At 48.6% G+C, this 23292-nt stretch overlaps 2 protein-coding genes across 2 annotated transcripts; one reads left to right on the forward strand and one right to left on the reverse strand.

The window, feature by feature from the left end:
* The first annotated feature begins 12597 nt into the window (after positions 1 to 12597).
* Positions 12598 to 19293, forward strand: LOC123061993 (protein STICHEL-like 4). The gene is made up of 6 exons (XM_044485288.1): positions 12598 to 14463; positions 14915 to 15134; positions 15305 to 15763; positions 16996 to 17626; positions 18061 to 18121; positions 18950 to 19293. The coding sequence occupies exons 1-6, from the start codon at positions 12766 to 12768 to the stop codon at positions 19046 to 19048; spliced, it is 3168 nt and encodes a 1055-aa protein (XP_044341223.1). The 5' UTR covers positions 12598 to 12765; the 3' UTR covers positions 19049 to 19293.
* A 241-nt stretch (positions 19294 to 19534) lies between these two features.
* Positions 19535 to 21521, reverse strand: LOC123061995 (protein Mpv17). Its single transcript, XM_044485289.1, has 6 exons — positions 21121 to 21521; positions 20652 to 20807; positions 20431 to 20563; positions 20300 to 20339; positions 20039 to 20147; positions 19535 to 19949 (listed from the first exon to the last, which is right to left on the reverse strand). The coding sequence occupies exons 1-5, from the start codon at positions 21421 to 21423 to the stop codon at positions 20060 to 20062; spliced, it is 720 nt and encodes a 239-aa protein (XP_044341224.1). The 5' UTR covers positions 21424 to 21521; the 3' UTR covers positions 19535 to 19949; positions 20039 to 20059.
* Between the last annotated feature and the right edge of the window lie 1771 nt (positions 21522 to 23292).

Consider the following 23292-nt stretch of genomic DNA (forward strand, 5'->3'; position numbering starts at 1 on the left):
AGTCTTATCGAAGACTACGCTTCTGGTCACCTTCGTCTTGCAACAGGCAGAAGAGGGTAGGTCGAAGTCCTCCAAGTAGCATCGCATAGCATATCCTACCCGGCGATCCTCCCCTCGTATCCCTGAGGGAGAGCGACCACCGGTTGTATCTGGCACTTGGAAGGGTGTGTTTTATTAAGTATCCGGTTCTAGTTGTCATAAGGTCAACGTACAACTCCAAGTCGTCCTGTTACCGAAGATCACGGCTATTCGAATAGATTAACTTCCCTGCAGGGGTGCACCAACTTACCCAACACGCTTGATCCCATTTGGCCGGACACACTTTCCTGGGTCATGCCCGGCCGCGGAAGATCAACACGTCACAGCCCCACCTAGGCACAACAGAGAGGCCAGCACGCCGGTCTAAACCTAAGCGCACAGGGGTCTGGGCCCATCGCCCATAGCACACCTGCATGTTGCGAGGGCGGCCGAAAGCAGACCTAGCCTAGTGGCGTTCCAGTCCAATTCGGCGCGCGCCGCTCCGTCGCTGACGTCTGAAGTGCTTCGGCTGATACCACGACGTCGGGATACCCATAACTACTCCCACGTAGATGGTTAGTGCGTATAGGCTCGTAGCCAACTCAGATCAAATACCAAGATCTCGTTAAGCGCGTTAATATCCGCGAACGCCGAACAGGGCCAGGCCCACCTGTCTCCTAGGTGGTCTCAACCTGCCCTGTCGCTCCGCCACAAAGATCCACACAGAGGGCCGTCGGGACAAAGGTCCTTTCAGCCCCCAATCCGTGAATCACTCGTGGGTACTCTTCCAGCTGACCCGACTTTAGTCACCATCTGTATAGTATGTATGTATGTATAGTATATACCCGTGATCACCTCCCAAGTGATCACGGCCCGATAGTATAGCAAGGCAGACTGACAAGAATGTAGGGCCAATGATGATAAACTACCATCCTATACTAAGCATTTAGGATTGCAGGTAAGGTATCAACAGATGTAGCAACAATGTCAGGCTATGCATCAGAATAGGATCAACGGAAAGCAGTAACATGCTACACTACTCTAATGCAAGCAGTATAGAGTAGAATAGGCGATATCTGGTGATCAAGGGGGGGCTTGCCTGATTGCTCTGGCAAGAAGGAGGGGTCGTCAACTCCGTAGTCGAACTGGGCAGCAGCAGCGTCGGTCTCGTAGTCTACCGGAGAGAAGAGGGGGAAGAAACAATGAATACAATGCAAACAAATGAGTATCGATGCATGACATGACAAGTAACGATGCTAGGTGTGCCCAATCGCGGTAGTAGGTGATACCGACGAAGGGGGAAAACATCCGGGAAAGTATTCCCGGTGTTTCGCGTTTTCGGACAGATGAACCGGAGGGGAAAAGTTGCGAGTTCGATAGGTTAGGGGTGTGTGGCGGACGAACAGACTGCGTATCCGGAATCGTCTCGTCGTTCTGAGCAACTTTCATGTTGAAAATATTTTAATCCGAGTTACGGATTAAAAGATATAATTTTCTAAAGATTTTATTAATTTCTGAAATTTAATTAATTATTTAAATTAATTCAAAAAATAGATTAATGATATCAGCATGATGTCATGCTGATGTCGGCAGTCAACAGGGTTGACTGGTCAACCTGACCAGTGGGTCCCACTGGTCAGTGACACATTTTAATTAACAGATTAATTAAACTAATCATAATTAATTAGGGGGTGGGCCCCACTGTCATTGTTTGATTAATTAACTAACAGTTAATTAGGTTAATCTAATTGTGATTAATTAACTTAATTAATTAATTAATTAATTAATTAATTAATTAATTATTATCTGTTTATTTATTTTATTATTATTTTAATTCTTTTTTTTAATTAAAACGTTCTGGGGGGCGGGCCCCAATTGTCATTGGGCCAGGGGGCCTAGCGGGCGCTGGGTACGGGTGCGGGCACGCGCCCGAGTCCACCTGGGATGGGGTCGACGGGCGGCTGTGCGGGCGTAGCCCGCCTAGGCGGCGAGGGAGAGCTGGGCGCGGGCGCCGGCGGCCAAGGATAGAGAGGAGGGGAGGGTTCAGGGGCCGGCGTCGCCGGAGGGAGAGGAGGCCGGGGTTGGAGGCGATTCGGTGGAGGGCCGGCGACGGCGTGCAGGGGACGGCGCACGGGCTCGGGAGGCGGGACGAGGCCCATGCATGAAGGGGACGCGGCCGTGCGTGGCCGTGCGTGCGAAGGCGCGGCCCGGGGCGTGCGGGGCCACGGCTGTGGCCGCGTGGGCATGTGCGGGCACCGGCGAGGCGTGGGCGCGGTCGCCCGGGAGGGACCGGCGACGGCGTGGTCGGAGCGCGGGCGGTGACCGCGGGGAAAGGGGAAGGAAGGGGGGGCGCTCACGGGGGGGGAGTAGGGGACGGGGCAGTGGGCTCGGGGGCGGTCGGGGAGGACCGGCGAGGAGGAGGTCGAGGTGGCGGAGCTCGTGGAGGGGGCCGGGGACGATGACGACGCAGGGGAAGCAGGCCGGCGGGGAGGCGGACGGCAACGAGGTCGGAGAGGGGCAGCCCGGCGAGTGGCGCGATTCGGTGACGGGGCCGGGGCGGCAAGCAACGGCGTCGGCAATGGTAGCGACGTAGGGCGGCGAGGCACCGGGGCGATGGCGTCGGGGTCGCCGGGTTCGATCCCCCCCCTTCCCGATCCAGATCAGGCCGGGGAAGAGGAGCGAGGGGGGAAGGCGAGCCAGCGACGGGCGGCGGCGGCTCCAGATCGAGCGGGAGAGGGGCGGAGAGCGTAGCGGGGAGGGGCGAGTGGGGATCGTGGGATGGGGCGACGGGATCGGGGGCGAGCCCGATCCAGCTCGTGGGGGCGACGGGGGGGGAGTGGGAGGTGCTGCGGGTGGGACTAGGGTTCGGTGGGGTGTAGGGGGGGTTAAGGGAGTGAGGGGGGCGGATGGGCCAGTGGGCTGGCCGGATGGGCCTGCGCCCGAATGGGCCGGCCAACTAGGCCAGTAGGCCGTGGGAGGGGGTTCCCTCTTTTTTTTGTTAGTTTCTTTCTTCTATTTATTTTCCTTTTCTGTTTTTATTTATTTTAAAATACTTAGGCAGTTTATAAAATTGTGTTTATTACACCATATTGACTTATGTAAAATATGGCATCTCCGGAACACTTTTGTTTTAAATTTTGAAAAACTTTTATTGTTTGCTTTGATTTTGAAATTTGAATTCGAACGGGATTGAATCATCGCGAGGTTTACAACAGTAAGAGTGGTGATGAGGCATCATTAGCAGAGGTTACTGTAACTTGATTATCCGGGCGTCACACATCCCTTGAGTTCCAAGACTATGTCCTCATTTGGTGGGAACAAGTCATTGAGCGCCGAGAGGCAAAAGGTGAACCACCCATCACTACTTGGGCGCAAATGAAGGATGTCATGAGAGCACGCTTCATGCCAACCTACTACAACCGCGACCTCTTCAAGAAACTCCAACTACTCAAGCAAGGAACCAAGAGCGTTGAAGAGTACTACAAGGAAATGGAGATTGCAATGATACGAGCCAATGTCACGGAAGATGATGAGCAAACTATGGCACGTTTCTTGAATGGACTCAATCACCCCATCAAGAAGATCACCGACTTCCAACCATACTCGAACCTCATCGAGCTAGTGCATCAGGCTACCAAAGCGGAACGTCAAGTGCAAGATGACTTCAAGTATGCCAAGTTCTCATCCAAGTCATATGGCTTCTCCAACACCCAAGCTTCAATGACTCCAACACCGTCTACCTCAACCAAGCCTTCTACAAGCAACATCGACAAGTCGAGTTACAAGAAAGCTTCGACAACATCAAGTCATCCTCCTACAACAAGCAACTTCAAGCCGAGAGCTTCATCATCATCTACCCCAACCGATGAGACCGTCAAGACAAGTTCCTTCAAATGCTTCACATGCGGAGGCCAAGGCCACAAGTCCTTTGAGTGTACCAACAAGAAGACCATGATCCTCAACGACGATGGTACATATGACTCCATGAGTGAAGGAGAAACGGAAGCACTTGAGCAAGTCGCCATGCACCGGCAAGTGAACGATGAAGAGGAACAAGTCTTTTGTGATGAAGATTCAAGTCCCGCTCTCGTTGTCTCCAAGGTCTTGACCCTTCAACATCACCAAGAAGACCAAAGATGCCACATATTCCATACCAAGGCTGGCATCAATGGAAGGTTCGTCAAGGTCATCATCGATAGAGGGAGTTGTCATAACTTAGCAAGTGAAGAACTTTGCTCCAAGCTCCAATTGCCCAAGACGAAGCACCCACATCCCAACAAAGTTCAATGGCTAAGCGACTCCGGAACTATTCAAGTCGATCATAGAGTGCAAGTCTCCTTAAAAATCGGAGCTTACGAAGACACTTTGGAGTGTGATGTCGTTCCAATGACCGTTTGCCACCTTCTTCTTGGTCGACCATGGAAATTTGATAGAGGTGTCATCCACAACGGCCGAACGAACCACTACATCTTTAAGATGAAAGGAAAGGAGTACGTACTTTGCCCTATGTCTCCAAGCCAAGTGATCGCCGACAAGCAAACCACCCACCGTGGAGAGAATAGTGAGAGAGCGAACCACCAAAAAGAGAGTGGGCGCCATAAGCCCAAATCGAGTGCCTCCACGATGAGCGAAAAGAAGAACCTAGTTCTATTTACCACTAAACGTGAGATAAGAGAAGTGTGTGAGAACCCATCTAGTGTGATACACTACATCCTTTTGTGCAAGGACGACGCACCAAAAGCTAACACCTCTCACACTCTACCTTTAGTGTTGTCTTCTCTTTTGCAGGAATTCCAAGATGTTTTCCCCGACGAGCTACCTCCGGGACTACCTCCACTACGACGTATCGAGCACCGCATCGACCTCATTCCCGGAGCACCACTTCTAAACAAAGCTCCCTACTGTGTCAACCCCGAAGAAACCAAAGAAATACAAAGGCAAGTAAAACATATCATAGACCATGGACATGTGCGCGAAAGTTTGAGTCCTTGTGCCATTCCGGTCATTCTTGTGCCAAAATGAGATGGTAGCTTTCGCATGTGTTCCGATTGTAGACCTATCAATGCTATCACCGTTCGCTATAGGTATCCCATCCCACGCCTTGATGATATGCTTGATGAACTTAGTGGTGTGCCACTATATTTTCCAAATTGATCTTAAGAGTGGTTACTATCAAATCCGCATATAAGAGGGTGATGAATGGAAAACTACTTTCAAAACAAAGTTTGGCTTGTATGAGTGGTTAGTCATGCCTATGGGTTTATCGGAAGCACCGGGTACTTTCATGTGTCTTATGAATTATGTGTTTCACCCTTACATTGGTGAGTTTGTTGTGGTCTACTTCGATGATATCCTTGTTTATATCAAATCTCTCAAAGATCATGCCACCCATGTTCGAACCGTTTTGCAAACTCTTCGAAAAGAGCGTCTCTATGCTAACATGGAAAAATGCCTTTTCGGCGTTGATAAGCTCATTTTCTTGGGTTTTGTTGTTTCCTCTAAGGGTGTTCATGTTGATGACTCTAAGATAAATGCTATTCAAACTTGGCCACAACCAACCAACTTGCATCAAGTGCGTAGCTTCCTTGGTTTAGCCGGTTTCTACCGTAGATTTGTGAAGGACTTTAGCACCATTTGCTTCACCTTTGCATGCTTTGAGCAAGAAAAAAGCGCCTTTTGTTTGGGGACCATCCCAAGATACCGCTTTCCATGAGCTTAAGAATTTGCTTACTCATGCTCCCGTGCTTGCTTTACCCAACTTTGACAAACCCTTTGAGATTCATTGCGATGCTAGTGGTAATGGCATAGGAGGTGTGTTAACGCAAGAGAAGCGCCCATAGCTTACTTTAGTGAGAAACTTTCCGGAGCGCAACTCAATTACCCCATCTATGACAAAGAGTTATATGCTTTAGTGCGAGTTTTGCATGAATGGGAACATTATCTTCGCCCTCATGAATTCATCATTCATACCGATCATGAAACGCTTAAATACCTTAAGGGTCAAACTAAGTTGAACAAGCGTCATGCTAAATGGAGTTAATTCATTGAGTCATTTCCTTATATCATCAAGTACATCAAAGGTAAGGAAAATGTTGTGGCGGACGCTCTTTCCCGCATATGCATTATTGTTACTCAACTTGAACTGGATGTCATTGGCTTTGAGCACATAAAAGACTTGTATGAGCATGATCCTACTTTTGCTATTCCTTATGCCAAATGTTTGACGCATACCTCTTGGGAACGCTATTACTTCAAAGATGGATATCTTATGAGAGCTAACACGCTTTGCATCCCCGAGTCTTCTCTTCATTTGTTGCTTTTGCAGGAATCGCATGGAGGAGGACTAATGGGACATTTTGGACGTGAGAAGACATTCTCTACGCTCTCCAATAACTACTATTGGCCCAAAATGTTCCGCGACGTCAACCGCTTCACCAACCGATGCTCTACACGTCGCAAAGCTAAGTCTAAAGCTCAATCCCACGCCCTTTATATGCCGCTCCCAATTCCATATCAACCATGGGAAGATATTAGCATGGATTTTGTACTTGGATTTCCTAGAACTAGAAATGGAAAGGATTTGGTATTTGTTGTTGTGGACCGATTCTCTACGATGGCACATTTCATACCATGCAACAAGATATACGATGCTTCACATGTTGCCAATCTCTTTTGTAGGGAAATATTGCATCTACATGGAGTTCCAAAGACGATTGTCTCGGACCGCGACGTCAAGTTCCTAAGCTACTTTTGGAAGACCCTATGCGCCAAGCTCGGAATCAAGCTACTCTTCTCCATGGCGTACCATCCGCAAACCGACGGCCAAACGGAGGTGACCAACTGCACACTCTCCGCTCTACTTCGGGTGCTCATCAATAAGAACATCAAGGAGTGGGAGGAGTGTCTACCTTTCGTCGAGTTCGCCTACAACCGCGCAAGACACTCAACTACCGGCAAGTCCCCTTTGGAAGTCGTCTACAGATTCAACCCATTGTCACCATTGGACATTCTTCCTCTACCACTCCAAGAGCGCATCAATATGGACGCAAGTGCACGTGTGAACCATCTCAAGAAGGTGCATGAAGATACAAGGCACACCATCGAGCGCCAAGTACAATGTCTTGCGACCAAGCTCAACATCAACAAGCACCCCATGGTATTCAAAATTGGTGATCTTGTGTGGCTACACCTTCGCAAGGACCGCTTCCCTACCGAATGCAAGTCCAAACTCCTACCACGAGCGGATGGACCCTTCAAGGTGCTTGCACGCTACAATAACAACGCTTACAAGATCGACCTCCCGTGCGACAAGTACAACGTGAGCGACATCTTCAATGTCAAGGACCTCTCGCCCTGCCATGGTGAAGAAGAATTTGATCTGAGCTCGGATCCTTCCCAAGGGAGGGGATATGATGCGGAGCATCCCAAGATCATCCCCATGGACCTACCTATGTCTCCCACGACACCACTTGGACCAATGACAAGGGCACGAGCAAAGGCTATCGAAGATAAGGTGAACTCGCTCCACTCCGAACTACCACTTTCTATACATGATACATGGCTACTACCTCAAGCGGAAACACTATGCGTGATCAGGTACTTGGAGGAGAGCCACAGATCAGCTACACCCATCGGACAAGATGACGAGGACACCAAGCGCCAAGGTCATGAAGAAGGAAGGCCAACAAAGCTACAGCCACCAGACGACCGGACAGGACCGGACGTCCGGAGCCTGAAGCCCCAGCCAAAAGCTACAACGAGCGGACGTCCGGCCAGGACCAGACGACCGGCCACACCGCACAGCAAGCGGACGATCGGGCAGGACCGGACATCCGGCGCCACCGCACCCGAGCCAAAATTAGCGGAAGTCCGAAGCGACCGGACGTCCGACACCTCCATCACAGAACAGAAATAGCGAAAGTCTAGCGACCACCGGACGTCCGTACGCCCACGAGCCACCGGACGACCGGTCCCCAGCGGACGTCCGATACCTATCTGCGCACAGGATTCGGGCCCGAGGCCCATGTACCCCCTCACTTCATCCCCATTTGCACTAAGGCTATAAATAGACCTCCTACTCCTCCTAGATAGGGTTAGCAAAGTAGTAGCTCATTTAGAGATAGAGCTTTGCTCATCCACATTGATCTACTCCTTGAGAGAGACCGCGGCCCCTCTTTGGAGAAGATCCCTTTGGATTCAAGACCTCCTCACGGAGAAGACCCCCATCAAGACCTCCTTTGGAGAAGAACCGGTTACCGTGTATCGTCCCTTGTTGATCGTGGATCTTGTATCTCCTTTTGTGTTTATGGATCTAGCACATGTGTGATCATACTTGTTGGTTTGAGTGATTCTCTCGTGTTTCCCCTCGTGTTCTTCGTGTTCTTCGCGGGATCCGCTCCTTTCGTGAAAGATCAGCCATCTGGGGTTCCACCCTACATCACCTTCCATGCACCTTACTTTGTCTTGTATGCTTGTTGGCTTGCTAATTAAATTGTTGCCTAGCATATTTGGCTCTGAGCTTGCTTGTCATATAGGTTGTGTTCACCTAGTTGCATACCTAGTGAACCCTATTTATCCGCTAAACCTTAAAATTGACAAGAATAATTAAAATTTGTAGTCTCCTATTCACCCCCTCTAGTCGATCATATTGATCCTTTCAAAAGGATACAAGAGAGGACCCACCATGGGCCCACAAACTTAGCTGGCGCCCCCTCCCCTGGGCCCACAAAGGTCCGCCGAAGCCCATCTTCCGCTATATGAAGCCATTTACCCTAGAAAAAAAATCAGAATAAGACTTTTGGGACGACGCGCCGTCGTCTCGAGGGAGAATCTAGGCAGGAGCACTTTTGCATTCTGTCGGGGATACTTCCCTCCGGAAGGGGGAAAACGAAGCCATTGTTATCACCAACGTTCCTCTCATCGTGGCAGGACTCATCTCCATCAACATCTTCACTGGCTGCTGGGGAACGTAGTAGAAAACAAAACAAAAATCGCCCTACAATCACCTAGGAACAATATGAAGATGCATTAATGGTTTGGATTCGATCGTTACCGACTCCGGGTAGCATCGGAAGAAGGCAAGTCGGTGTATATCATGCTTGGAGTCCCTCGAACCTTAGATAAACAATATCGCGAACCGCCCATATGAACAATCCCTCGAACGAAAGATGGAGGGCACAACCTCTCTACGAGTTACAAGCGTATGATCTTCACGATCCAGCAGCGCTTTGCCCTCCAGAGCTAATCATTAAAGAATTAGAGGGAGGAGATTAGAACAACACTAGGCTTCTAAATATGAGGATTAGAGTATCTAGGTCTAGCTCTAATTGATCAACTAGGGCCAACTAGAACTAGAACTAGAACTAGAGAACTAGAGGAGGCTCCAAAACTTATGTGTTCAAAAGGTGCAAAAGCCTCTAGTATATATAGGTGCTGGGGAAATGGGAGGGGGCGCCACAAGGGGAAGGACTCCCCTCCCTTTGCGCCGGCCCTAGGGGAGGAGTCGTCCCCCCTTCTCCAATTCAGCCTCCCCTATTGGGCCCTTGTGGCCCAATTCTTCTTCCACCTCTTGCTTTTTAAGGCCCATTTATATTAAATTAAATATAAAAGCATCCTAAAAATTATTAGAGCCTTCTATTATTAATTTAGCATCACCAGAAACATTTTGCATCTGCATATTATTTAACAGTAATACTCGGTATTGCCCGATAAACTCTGAGTTCCTTCTGGTGACCCTGAAACGCTTCCGGTTCCTCTCAAAACTATTCTGAATATTAATGAAACTATTTCACAAATAAATCCTTAATACTCCTTGATACTTCTTCAACGTATCTATAATTTTTTAGTGTTTCATGCTATTATATTATCTGTTTTGGATGTTTTATATGCATTGATATGCTATTTTATATTATTTTTGGGACTAACCTATTAACCTAGAGCCCAATGTCAGTTTCCGTTTTCCCCTTGTTTTTGACTTTTTCAGAAAGTAATATCAAACGGAGTCCAAACGGAATAAAACTTTTGCTATGATTTTTCTTGGACTAGAAGACACCTACGTAACTTGGAGAGAGAGCCAGAAGAGTCCCGAGGAGACCACAAGCCACCAGGGCGCGCCCCGGGGGGGCACCCCCTGGCTTGTGGGCCCCTCAGAGGTCTTCTAACCCTAGCTCCACCTATATAAATCCTCAAATATTCCCTCAACATCAGAAGAATCCACAGAAATACTTTTCCACCGCCGCAACCTTCTGTTCCCGTGAGATCCCATCTTGGGGCCTTTTCCGGCGATCTGCCGGAGGGGGGTTTGATCACGAAGGGCCTCTACATCAACCTTGCTGCCCTTCCGATGATGCGTGAGTAGTTTACCACAGACCTACGAGTCCATAGCTAGTATCTAGATGACTTCTTCTCTCTCTTTGATCTTCAATACAATGTTCTCCTCGATGTTCTTGGAGATCTATTCGATGTAATCTTCTTTTGCGGTGCGTTTGTTGAGATACGATGAATTGTGGGTTTATGATCAGATTATCTATGATTATTATTTGAGTCTTCTCTGAACTCTTTTATGCATGATTAAGATATCTTTGCATTTCTCTTCGAACTATCGGTTTGGTTTGGCCAACTAGATTGGTTTTCCTTGCAATGGGAGAGGTGCTTAGTTTTGGGTTCAATCTTGCGGTGTCCTTACCCAGTGACAAGAGGGGTAGCGAGACATGTATTTTATTGTTGTCATCAAGGATAAAAAGATGGGGTTTATATCATATTGCGTGAGTTTATCCCTCTACATCATGTTATCTTACTTAAAGCGTTGCTCTGTTCTTATGAACTTAATACTCTAGATGCAAGCAGGAGTCGGTCGATGTGTGGAGTAATAGTACTAGATGCAGAATTGTTTCGGTCTACTTGTCATCGGCGATAGACAAAGCTTTAACCTGGGCACCAGGCAACGGAAAGCGCTACAACTGTTGACAAGAAAAGCTTTCAACTTGTATAATAGAAGTTTCAACTGGCATTTTAAGAAAGCTTCAATCGGGCAGAGCGAAACGAAAAGGCTTCAACCATTGCTTGAAAAGCTTCAACTATATACCGTATACAGTATACGTGAAAAGTTTCAACCGGTGTTTGAAAAAGCTTCATCCGGGCACAGCGAAACGGAAAAAGCTTCAACCATTTGCGTGAGAAGCTTCAACCATTCACGTGAAAAGCTTCAACAATATACGTGAAAAGTTTCAATAGGCAATGACCGATTACAAAGCTACAGGGTGAGTTGACGACGCACACGTCTGCGAGCGTGGGCGGTGTTGGGAGGCCGAAGGTGAGTTGGAGGTGGCCAATCGGCGATGGTTAGGGAGAGGAAGTGGGGATCGCCAGAAGAGAACAGAGGAAATGGCCGAATTTTTGGCGGCGATTCTGCGACTGGAGACGATGAGCACGGACGGCTCAGGATGACCAGCAAATGTGTGTGAGTACAGGACTGCCAAGGCCGAGCACGAGGTTGCCGACGAGCGGAGGGGAGCTCCTCCAATTTTTTTGCACGTGTGGGGAGGAGGAAGACGACCGCCTAATCTGCAGACTGCGGGTCAATCAAAACCACCGATGCTAGCGAGATCAAACAACGGCCGAAATTTGGGCCGGCCGGCGGACGCCTATCACTGGCCAATAAAAAAGGAGGCCTAATTTGAAAGTTTTTCCAAACCCGGTTGTGAGGTAGGCTCGGCTTGACATTTTCGAGGCAAAGCTTCGCAAACGGCAAAGCCCCGCCTGGCCCTGGTCCCTGGGTACGTACGTTCTGGCCGCTGACCAGCCAGGCACCTGTGGTTCTCTTTCCCGATTCATGTCGTTCGGGGCCCTCTATCCTTCTCGACGTTGTCTGGTGATTGCGGCCATCCCGCCGTCCCGCCTCGCCCCCGAATCATTTGCCGCCGACGTTTCACCCGACGATGCACCTGGCTCCACTGCCGAGCGTGATTACTGTCCTGTCCACGTCAGAGCTTCGCAGCTTGGCCATCCGTCGGTCCACCAGGGCTGGTACAGCAGAAATTTTGAATTAATAATAAAGTACTATGCACGGCTCCACAACTTTGCTGGTGCGATGGCTGCTCTGTGTTCACTCGAAACGCACGACACGTCACGTGCTTTCTGCGATTTTTTTTTTTGTTTTTTGTTTTTGATGTAGCTCACCATTCACGCCAAATGGTAGAGCGCGAGAGGAACGGTACCTGTACCGTCTTATCATCAGCCGGTGTTAAGCACGACAGTACGTGGAGCGCACGGAGAGACGACCCATACCGCTTCGGCCAAGGGTGCCTCGGTACTGGCGTAGTGCAGTCTCGCAGAGACGCAACCGCCGCCGATGCATGCCCACGCCCCAAGGCGCCGAGGCCGAGCCGAGAAAGGCCAATCCACTCCCCCCGCCCCGTGCCGAGGGAGATCCATATGCCCGGGCGACGCGGGCGCGATCCCCGAGAACACCGCCAGTTCCCACACACACGGCACGAGACGAGGCCACTCGCCAGCCCACACCGCCACCCACCCCCTCTCCTTCCCGTGAAATCCCGCAGCCTCCAACCGAAAAGGCGTCCAAATCTCCGACCCGTACACTAGCTACCGCCACAATCACTCGCAGTCGCGGCACACACACACACGGCCACGCCCCGGCCACGCCCAGATGGCCTAGCGCAGCGCACACAGGGGAGTCAGCGCTTCTCTCGCGCCTCGATCCCAGCGCTTGTGCCGTACGTGCGTGACGCAATGCCGGCGCCGGACCGCGCCGGCGCCGCGGGGGGCGGGCACCCGCGCGGCCACGCGCACCTCACCAACTGCGTACACCTGCGCCACCACGGGGGAGGCGGCGGAGGGCCCGCGTCCTCCTCGGGCCGGAGGCGGAGCCCCGCGTCGGCCGCGCTGATGCGCGACCTCCTCGCGCTCCAGCGCTCGCGGGCGCGGACGCTCCGGGACCCGTCCACGCGCCGCTCCGTCGAGTCCTCCTCCAAGGTGGCGGCAGACCCCGACCCGTACACCGAAGACGACCGCGACGGCGCCGTCGATCTCCCCGCCAGGTCCCGGCGCGGCGCCAAGGCCAACGGGGCGCTCAAGACGCTCCTCGACCAGCTCGCCGACAACCCCCACCCCAAGGCGGCCAGGCGCCCCCGCCGCCGCTTCAAACGCGGGGCCGGGGCCGCCCGCCGCGCCGGCACCGCCGGCAAGGCCCCAGATCGCGCCGCCGCCGCGCTCTCCCTCAACTCCAGCTCCCAGGAGGCCGTCTGCGGCAACAAGTACCTCTTCCGCGACGGCGACGAGCTGCGGCAGCATGTGCCGCAGGACTCGCGCAACGTCTGCGGCATCCCGTGGAACTGGTCGCGCCTCCACCACCGCGGCAAGTCTATCCTCGACCTGGCCGGCCGCAGTCTATCGTGCGGGCTCTCCGACCCCAAGTCGGCGGCGGGGCGCGAACCCGAAGCGACGGCCTCCGCCTCCGCCTCGCGCGCGCACCTCAGCGGTTCACACTCTCTTTTCCCGGTCAAGTCCGAGAGGCTGGCTTCCTCCACCAGCTCCGACTCTGACGCTTTGCCTCTGCTCGTCGAGGCGGCCACCTCCGGTGAACGCAATGGCATTGGCGGCATGGCTGGGAGCTACTCCGGGGAGCTCGGGCTATTCTCTAACAGGAGCAGCGAGATGGATTCTGACCTCTTGTCCCAGGCGCGGTCTGGGACACGGGGCTCTCTGCGAAGCCGCAGCCGGCACCGGAGCCTGACACAGAAGTTCGCACCGAGGACGTTCAAGGACGTCGTCGGGCAGAGCTTGGTGGTGCAGGCGCTATCCAACGCCGTCCTAAGGAGGAAGGTCGGGTTGGTATACGTCTTCTATGGGCCGCACGGCACAGGGAAGACATCATGCGCGCGCGTCTTCGCCAAGGCGCTCAACTGCCACTCTGCCGAGCACCCGCGGCCCTGTGACTCGTGCATTTCGTGCATCGCGCACAATGTTGGCAAAAGCAGGGATGTGATGGAGATTGGGCCCGTAGGCAACATCGACATGGATGGAATTGTGGATGTTCTTGACAATGTCATGCTTTCACCGGCACCATCACACTATAGGGTATTCATATTTGATGACTGCGACACATTGCCAGCAGACACTTGGAGCATCATCTCCAAAGTCATTGACCGGGCACCCCGCCGTGTGGTGTTTATCCTTGTTGGTCCCAACCTGGACCTCCCTCATATCATCCTGTCGAGATGTCAGAAGTTTTTTTTCCCCAAGTTGAAGGAGTGTGACATCGTCAACACATTGCAGTGGATTTCCACCAGTGAAACTCTAGATGCGGATAGGGATGCATTGAGGTTAATTGCATCCCGTTCAGATGGATCGTTGAGAGATGCTGAGATGACTCTTGATCAGCTGAGTTTGTTGGGGCAAAGGATTTCTCTGTCTCTTGTCCAAGAACTCGTAAGATATTTTGCAAGCATCAGTATTACCATCAACCTTTTTATCTTTGAAAAGATATTTCGCAAGCATGATCGTGCCATCAACATTTATGTTTTGAAAAACAAACCATATCATGTAGATTCAATACCTGGTTTCCTTCTGGTTTGAATAGAAGGTGTCATCAGCTAATAATTTAGTTGGGGTTTTGTTTGGACCTGTAATTTGTCAAGAAGTGAATTAGACATAGTATAGCAACTTCAGATGACACATATGATCGAAATATCACATGGTTGGAATAATCGGCACAGGCACTGAATGGTCTCTTTGGTATAAATTTGGTAATTGAAATATCACATAGTTGGAATACAGCTAAGGAACTCACTGACTTAAGCCCCTGTCAGGATTTTAATGCTCCTTGGTTGCAATTCTTGTTTTGACAACAATATAACTTAGCTGCTTGTTCATGTCACAGGTTGGTTTGGTATCCGATGATAAGCTGGTTGATTTACTTGATTTGGCACTATCTGCTGACACTGTGAACACAGTGAAGACATTACGAGACATTACAGAAACTGGAGTTGAGCCTTTGGCACTGATGTCTCAACTTGCCACGATAATTACTGACATCCTGGCTGGTTCCTACATATTTGCAAGAGAAAGACCACGAAGAAAGTTCTTCAAACGTCCAACCTGTAAGCATCAACTCAGAACAATCTGACACTATTTTCCTATCCTGGCTATCTCTGCTAAGACTATTAAGTCAATCGTCTGGTTGTCTGGTTGACATGTTATTCTTCCATGTTGCCTTACGGTTAATATTTTGCAACCACATAATGTAGTGTTCTGGTATTGCTAATTTCAGTGTCAAAAAATGATATGGAGAAACTACGGCAGGCTTTGAAAACACTATCAGAAGCTGAAAAGCAGTTGAGAGTCTCCAATGACAAGGCAACATGGCTGGCGGCTGCTCTGCTTCAGCTTGCTCCTGATAAGCAGTATATGGTGCCAAGTTCATCAACAAGTACGAGTTTCAACCACGGTGTATTGGACGGTTCCCTTCCTGGAAAGGATGTAGCAAGGCACTCAGCTATTGAGCATAATGGTAACATGGCAAGATCTTCTTACGGGGAAAGGAGAACCATTAAACATACATCAAATCACCATGGTTCGTCCACTGTAACCAAAGTGAACGAGCAATCCAAACATAGCAAAACTGAAAATGAAATGATCTGGCAAGCAGTGCTTGAGAGTATTCAGTCAGATACACTACGAAAAATGATGGCCAAAGAAGGAAAGCTAAGATCTGTCAGCCTAGGAACCGGTAAGCTTCAAAGTCTAACATCCATTTCAATTTTCAAATGACTAGTTTTTTTCCTTTTGGCCTAGAAGATGAAATATATAGCTTCAGTACTCACAAAAACAGAGATGGCAAACTCCTGTAGTTAATGATTCAGTTTCCAGTCAACTGGTTGTCTGCGTTTGGCTGCTCGGTATTTTTGGAGTTTTCGAAGAATACCATGGTTTTTTTAGAAACCTCGGTTTTAAATACTTTGACGTGTTTGGCTTCAACAAATACTACAGTTTTATAAACCATAGTATATCTAAAACCATGGTCTTTTTTCTGTATTTGAAAAAGAGGTCCCAGCCTCTTTTTTCTAAACTGAGAAACGCTCGCTCTCGAGTCCATCTTCCTGGCTGTTGATCTCTTCAATCGTTGACTATTGTGCTAGCGCAACAAGAGGCGGCTTGTAGATTAGCTCGTGCTAGATGTTAGATCCTACTGGATGGCGCACGTACACGCACGAATGCCATGATTTAGCATCGACTGAGAGCACGACCGCATGCGCATAGGTTTAGATTGTGGAGTACATCAATTGAGACTTGAAGCACAGTTGTACAGAGCAGGCTAAGCTTGGTAGCCGATCGATTCCATCCGGCCCATGCGGCCAGAGGTACAAGATAAATCTACTTCAGATCCTAGTGTCTAGGAGAGAAGACGTCCGCGTGCATGACAAGGCTACATGCAAGTGGCGGCTGTTAATTAACACAAGCTGATCATGTCGTTGTACAACTACTTGAGTGTAGCTCAGTTCGGTTCAGCTAGCTATCTTCAGGATTATCCATGCAATGAGTAGTCAAACCCAGAAAACTGAGAAAAACTGCACTTGGCAAACACGTTTGTAGTTTTGCTAAAACTGAGAAAAACTGTGGTTTTTAAAAACCAGAGTATTCATTGCCCACACATTGAAATACTGAGGGTTTTCATTTACTCTGGTTTTAGAAAAACTGTGTTGCCAAACTAATCAAATGAACTATGATTGGTCAATGGTTCAGCGCTGCCATGCCTCCAACTTGTAGTCATGCTATGTTGAATTACTATCTCCTTGGAAATATGTTACTTCCTCCGATCCAAAATAAGTGTCGCAGCTTTGAACTAAGGTTAATTCAACTTTAGTTCAAAGCTGTGACACTTATTATGGATCGGAGGGAGTAATTGTTAGCTTGTTGTTCTACCAAATTGTTTTCTAACACCAGCTTCTTTTCTTCCTACAGGACCGACAGTGCAAGTGATATTCAGCTCACGTGTAAATATGTCCAACGCTGAAAACTTCAGGGGACAAATTATGCAGGCGTTTGAGTCTGTTCTTCATTCTGCTATAATACTTCAAATCCGATATGAATCAAAACATGATGCGGGAGCAGGTCATGATGAGAATGACACTGACATGATATCAAGGAGATCCTTCAGTAAACATAGTAGCCCGGTTTCTTCTGGAGGTGAAACCCTCGTCAGGAGGCTTAAAAAAGACAGGGTTGTCAAGGGAGCTAGTTCTACTAAGACCAAGTGGATGCAATCTGATCCCCACATATTAACAGAAGGCGAGATCATTGAAGTTGGACCTTCTCACATGCACCGGTATCCTGAAACAGATAATGGTGTTCGTAATATGAATGAAAGAAGAAATGATAATGCATGGGAAGAGGCTTTGTCATCACCAAACCAAGAGGGTGTGATGAAACAAGGAGGAAAAAATGGGAATAAACAGCGTCGACAGAACAGCATAGTAAAACGAAAGCTCTCACTTGCTCATGTTCTCAGTAAGGCGGAGGTTTGTTCCCAACGAGGAGGCTGGTCTAGACGAAAAGCTATGTCAATTGCAGAAAAACTGGAACAAGAGAATTTGTAAGTAACATCATCTTACATCCTGTTCAAACAGCCTAAAATATAGGAGTAATACTTCAGCATCTGCATCTAAGAAATTAATACATGTCACTAAAACTTTACTTTGTGTATCGTAAAAATACAATAAAACAAAACAAATGATAAATGTATTTTTTTAAAGATGCTTGAAGCTTTTGCATCTTCCCTAAAGATACATTCTTCAAATTATAAATGGTGATATCACACACCAATAGTTAGTATTAATCGTCCGTCATGCATGGTGAGCAATCAATACTCTATACCAGCATGTATCATGAGAGCATTAAGAAATCATTTTTGTAACAACATAAATCGCCGCTTAAATATTCTATGTTTGAATTGATTTTGCCAATTATAGCTTTGTGATTTGTACTGCTCAGAGAACGATGTTTGATCGTGATAATTTTTATGCACAGGAGATTAGAGCCTAGATCAAGAAATATACTTTGTTGGAGAACGTCAAAGACTCGCCGGAAGGTAATATTCATGTTTGAGCTATGTTGAAACTGTGTGCCACTAAAATAAGTGCCAGTGGGTCCTTTTTTTGCACCACTGAATACAATTGGAATGTTAACTTATATCAGTTTCCAAATTTAACAAATCATATGCGTATTGGTGAGGAGTTGCCTGCGTTTGTGGAACTACACAAACAAGCCATGATTGTATAGCTTGAAACATTTAGGCTGGGGCGCTGGGCCCCTTTTGAGCCAACACTGCCTAGCTGGATCTGATGCTCTCCTTTGGTCATACTCCCTCCGTCCCACAATATAAGATGTTATGGGACGGAGGGAGTACCTTTTATTACTTCCGTCCCGAATTAGTTGTCTTAGATTTGTCTAGATATGGATGTATCTAACACGTGTTAGATACACCTTTATCTTTGTGTTAGATACATTTGTGTCTTGACAGATCTAAGACAACTAATTTGGGATGGAGGGAGTAGAATAGAGGCCTTTTTCTTAAGATGAATATGACAATTTCTATGAGGAAACCAAAAGTATTTGAAAAAGGAAACGGTAACATTAACGCAGTGCCAAAAAGAGGAACTACCTTGTTAGGTTGATTTTTCCTGATACATTCTTGACAAATTTTGAATAGTTTGGAACGGCTGTAGATTTTTAAGTGAATTAGCAACTGTGTAGTGATATGGTATTTGAACACAGCACAGCTATGGTGTTTGCGCACTGGTAATGTGCATGAAAAATTAGCTCCGGAGTTTTTGAACCCTGCTTAAATTACAGTTTTTGTTCTTATGTTTATCATATATATGTTTCTGTCAATGCTAATCCAATCATTTTTCCACAGCTCTCGTCGTTTAGGGTCAGGACTGGAAGTGGAAGGTCACGAGCTATATCGCGGCTTATCCTGTGTGGAAGATGCATTTCCACAAAATCCCCAAGATAAAAGAACACTAGAAGTGGTAGTTTTACAAGCGTTCAATTTAGCATCCATAATTTATTCACCCTGTACCTTGTAGACTGTAGCTGTGTCAATTTTTAGGCTTTCTCTAATCTGTAAATTGTTTGTCATGTAAAAGGAAGATAGAAATGGCGTAGCAAATTCTTTTCTGTCAAATATGCTTTGTAATTCTTTTTGAAAGCCAACAGAGTCTGGACCTGAGGCTTCACTAATAAATGGTTTTCTACTCAGCATAGCTCAGTACTCCTGCCGTCCCAAAATTCTTGTCTTAGATTTGTCTAGATACGAATGTATGTAGTACTAAAACATGACTTGATACATCCGTATTTAGACAAATCTAAGACAAGAATTTTGGGACAGAGGGAGTATTATACTGTGAAACAAGTATCTTTGCTTAAGGAACAGTTTGTGATTAGTGAACTATTTCAGGAAAAGATAATATTGACCACGAAAAGGGAAAAAGCAATGCTATTAAAGATGCTGGAACCTGCTTCGATCTTCATTTTATTCTTTCTTGGACTGTCCATAGAAACTCACACATTGAAGTTTAATTTTCAAAAACGGAATTCAGATTCCTGGAGAATGGCACTTACAAAACTGTATTCAGAGGCCTGCACTAATGTCTTTGTCATATAAAAGTTCAAGGTCACTGAACAAATGATACAGGTTACAACACTTTCACTGTCAAACTAGAGCAACATGCTCATAGATGTTTAGAAAGAACTGTAATTTCTCCATCGACCGTATCCACATACTTATGGATCATCTGCAATAATGTCTGTCAACTCAAGAGACCACCACCAGAATTGCCCGAGGCACCACCGCCATACTATGTATAATAGGAAAGAAGCCCCTTCAGATCCTCCTCTGCTGCAGTTGAATGGATCTGAACAATAAGACGAGCCGATCTTTTGTTAAAATGCTCCCCGCGCTTACGGTAATCATCAGAGATTTTGAGTGGCAGCAAGAACTAACCTGAAGTTGAGAACTAGAAGTTCATTTGTTCATTGTGGTCGACAAATAGAAGTTCCAGAAGATGGAACAAGAGGACATGAAGGCAACACGAGCAGGCAAAGGAATCATCCTGGTATGCACAATGAAAATTAGCATAATAAACGGCTGTTTAGATAAAGTGAACTACTGACTAAACTAGAAAATTTAATACTACACTAGAGTGGGATTAGAAAAATGCTTAGCTAAATATTGAAAGTAGAGCTAGAAGTTAAGAGACTGTACCCAAAGTTAACAATCGATACTGGAATCCAAAATTTGAACCCTGCAATACCAGAATAAAGTGAGACATAACATAACATGAGTTGTTTTCGTTCAAGCACAACGTTAAGAACACGCTCAGGCAGAAACAGTACCATCGAGAAGAGTGGGAAGGGCGTCATTCTGATACTTAGATGGCAATTCTGACAATTTTCCTAACCACAAGTTATTCCAGGCAAAAATTACAGAGATAACACATGGACCAAGAACAATCTGGTTCAGTAGGACCTGGAACGACAACAGACACAAAAATATAGAATGTATTAAGATCGAAATCCCCGAATCATCCGGTTACATGGGAGGGTGCATACCATACCTTAGCGGACAGAGTCGCGAGTGTTTGCTTGGGCATGCTTTTGTCAAGAAACTGATACCATGCATATGAGCCAGGACCATAGAGAAGAAACCCGTAAGATGCTATACGGAGCCCACGAAGCCAATCATGGTTGAGCAATAGATCCGGTACAAGAGCCTGAAAGGAGGACACCCGCGCGTGTGAGAATTCAGTGCAATCGTAAAGTGTTAGGTTTACACTCGTCAAAGTATCCAAGATGGCACTGCATTGTGAGATTAGCTAACTGTGGCATGGTGATGCACGGTTTTTTCTTACTATAGCACACTACTGAATTGGATTTTGCAGTTTGATCTACACTGAAGACTGAAGTTGAAGGTGTTTCGGCTGCAGGAATGTTTGCCCAACTTAATCATAACCCAGTTTTATCCTATTATTAGAACTTCCATTTTCATACGCTTTCAAAAGGGGGATCAGATGCAGGAAAAAGGACCTTGCTGTCGGGTTCGGGGCCGCGTTTCCGGCGGTCGACGATGCGGCGGTGGACCTGCGCCATTGTGTCGCCGGTGAGGGTGAGGCAGGCGGCGGTCACGGCCTGCTGGAACGGGAAGTCGAGGGGCCAGCCCCGGCTTTGGCCGACGGAGTCCGACGACGACGACGAGAGCGGCTCCCGCGGGGGGCCGCGGCGGCGGCCGCGAGCGTCCTGGTTGCGGCGGCCGCGGCGGCGCGAATCGTTCTTGCGGCGGAGAGACGGGAGGTTCCACCACCACTCGCCGCCGCTTCCGATGGCTTTCATCTTTCCGCGGCGGCGGCGGCGGCGGCAGGTGTGCGGGGTGTTCTGAGGCGTGCGGCAGTGTGGGACAGCTTTGGTGAGATACGGAGCATGAGGAGGGTATTCACCCCACCAATAAGGTTTTGTGGCTCCGAGTCCTCTGGCCTGGTGTCGCTGCAAATGGGACCGGGGCAGCGTAAACAAAGAGAGATGTTTCTGAGGGCAAAGGAAGATGAGCTGTCTCAAACTGTTTTATCTGTCCAAGCTCAACGCACTGGGAGCGCAATACCTGCTGGTGTCGAGCATCACCTGTTCTGCTCGACTAGACATGTGGAAGCTCGACCAACTTTTTTTTTTTACAGCCGGGCTCGTCCGGTGATTGACCGTCAAAAAACCCAATCTAGACAACTTCACATACCGGCCTCATACGCCTGGATTGACTCGCGCCTTTCATATCCAGCCTAAATTAAGGATGAATATAGGAAGACCTGGGCGCGTCCGTCACGTCGGACCCGGCCTACGCTAGCCTATCTCGACCCCACATATATTCCTTCACATCCGTATCTTGGACCAAACCCTAGCCACTTTACTCACCCCACTCCGCCTCAAGCTCTATTCCGACGATCTCCGGCATGGCAGGCAGCGGATCCGATTCTGATCAGTCCTGATCCGTCGACTCGGGCGTATGCGCCCAACCGGGTTCGGATTCGGTCTCACGGGAATTTATTGCCTCGGTGCAATTGGCGCTTGGATCCGCCGGAGCTGGAAGCTCGAGGTCCGTCTGCCGACCATCTCCGGTGTGAAGGACTATTAGTGCTACAAGGATGTGTGTGATCGTGGTAAGAAGTAGAGGGCGCAGGAGGTCGAGGCGCGCCTCGCTGCCGACATGGCGGAGGCGAAGGCAGTGGATGCGGCGGCGCACATTGCCGTGGAGGAGGAAGTTGTACGTGCCCGCATCATACAGTAGCAGCAGAGGAGGAACACACGTGCCCTCGCCCGGAAGCAAAATGAAGGGGTTCGTGCCATGGCCGGACTGCTCCTCAAAGAGGAGGAGGACAATGACGAGCCGAACAGCTCCGGTGGTGAGCAGATTTGGCTTGATCCATTTTGCGTCTTCGAGCGCTACTTCCACGACAAAGACGACAAAGGCGCATGCAAGGGCAAGGGCAGTTGTGGAGGATCTTTGTCCATAGCTGGTACTTCCTCGGTTCCTCCATCCAGAATTACTTGTTGTTCAAATGGATGTATCTAGCGCCGAAATATTGTTGGGAAACGTAGCATGCAATTTAAAAAAAAATTCTACGCTCACGCAAGATGTATGTAGGAGATGCATAGCAATGAGAGGGTGAGGGTGTGTTCATATACCCTCGTAGACCGAAAGCGAAAGCGTTTGACAACGTGGTTGATGTAATCGAACTTCTTCTAGTTCCGACCGATCAAGTACCGAACGTACGGCACCTCCGAGTTCTGCACACGTTCAATGTGATGACGTCCCTCGCCTTTTTGATCCAGCAAGATGTCGAGGAAGTAGATGAGTTCCGTCAGCATCACGACATGGTGACGGTGATGGTGAAGTGATTCTGGCAGGGCTTCGCCTAAGCACCGCAAAACTATGAAGGGGGGTGTAAACTATGAAGGGGGGGCGCCACACACGGCTAACAATTGTTGTTTTTGTGTTCTAGGTGGTCCTCCTCACATATATATAGGTGGGAGGGGGAGGAGAGGCAGCCAGGGGCGTCCTAGGGTTGGCCGCCGGCCCCTAGGGGCCCTGCCTTGCCCTGCCCCCTTTCCATGTATGCATGAAGGGGAAGGAAAGAAGGGGGTGAGGGAAGGAAGTGGGAATCCTAATCCACACTTTCCTTTCCCTTTCCCCCTTTCCTTCTCCTCCTTTTT

This window comes from Triticum aestivum, chromosome 3A, assembly GCF_018294505.1.
Source record: "Triticum aestivum cultivar Chinese Spring chromosome 3A, IWGSC CS RefSeq v2.1, whole genome shotgun sequence".
Taxonomy (NCBI): Eukaryota; Viridiplantae; Streptophyta; class Magnoliopsida; order Poales; family Poaceae; genus Triticum; species Triticum aestivum.

Excerpts from the sequence above, each read along its gene's own strand:
- LOC123061993 (XM_044485288.1), top strand. The coding sequence starts at position 12,766 with ATGCCGGCGCCGGACCGCGCCGGCGCCGCGGGGGGCGGGCACCCGCGC. Across the intron at positions 15,135-15,304 it reads GTTCTTCAAACGTCCAACCT|TGTCAAAAAATGATATGGAG; the intron begins GTAAGCATCAAC and ends TGCTAATTTCAG. Across the intron at positions 17,627-18,060 it reads AAACTGGAACAAGAGAATTT|GAGATTAGAGCCTAGATCAA; the intron begins GTAAGTAACATC and ends TTTTATGCACAG.
- LOC123061995 (XM_044485289.1), bottom strand. The coding sequence starts at position 21,423 with ATGAAAGCCATCGGAAGCGGCGGCGAGTGGTGGTGGAACCTCCCGTCT. Across the intron at positions 20,808-21,120 it reads GCCCCGAACCCGACAGCAAG|GCTCTTGTACCGGATCTATT; the intron begins GTCCTTTTTCCT and ends TCCTCCTTTCAG. Across the intron at positions 20,148-20,299 it reads GTATCGATTGTTAACTTTGG|GATGATTCCTTTGCCTGCTC; the intron begins GTACAGTCTCTT and ends TGTGCATACCAG.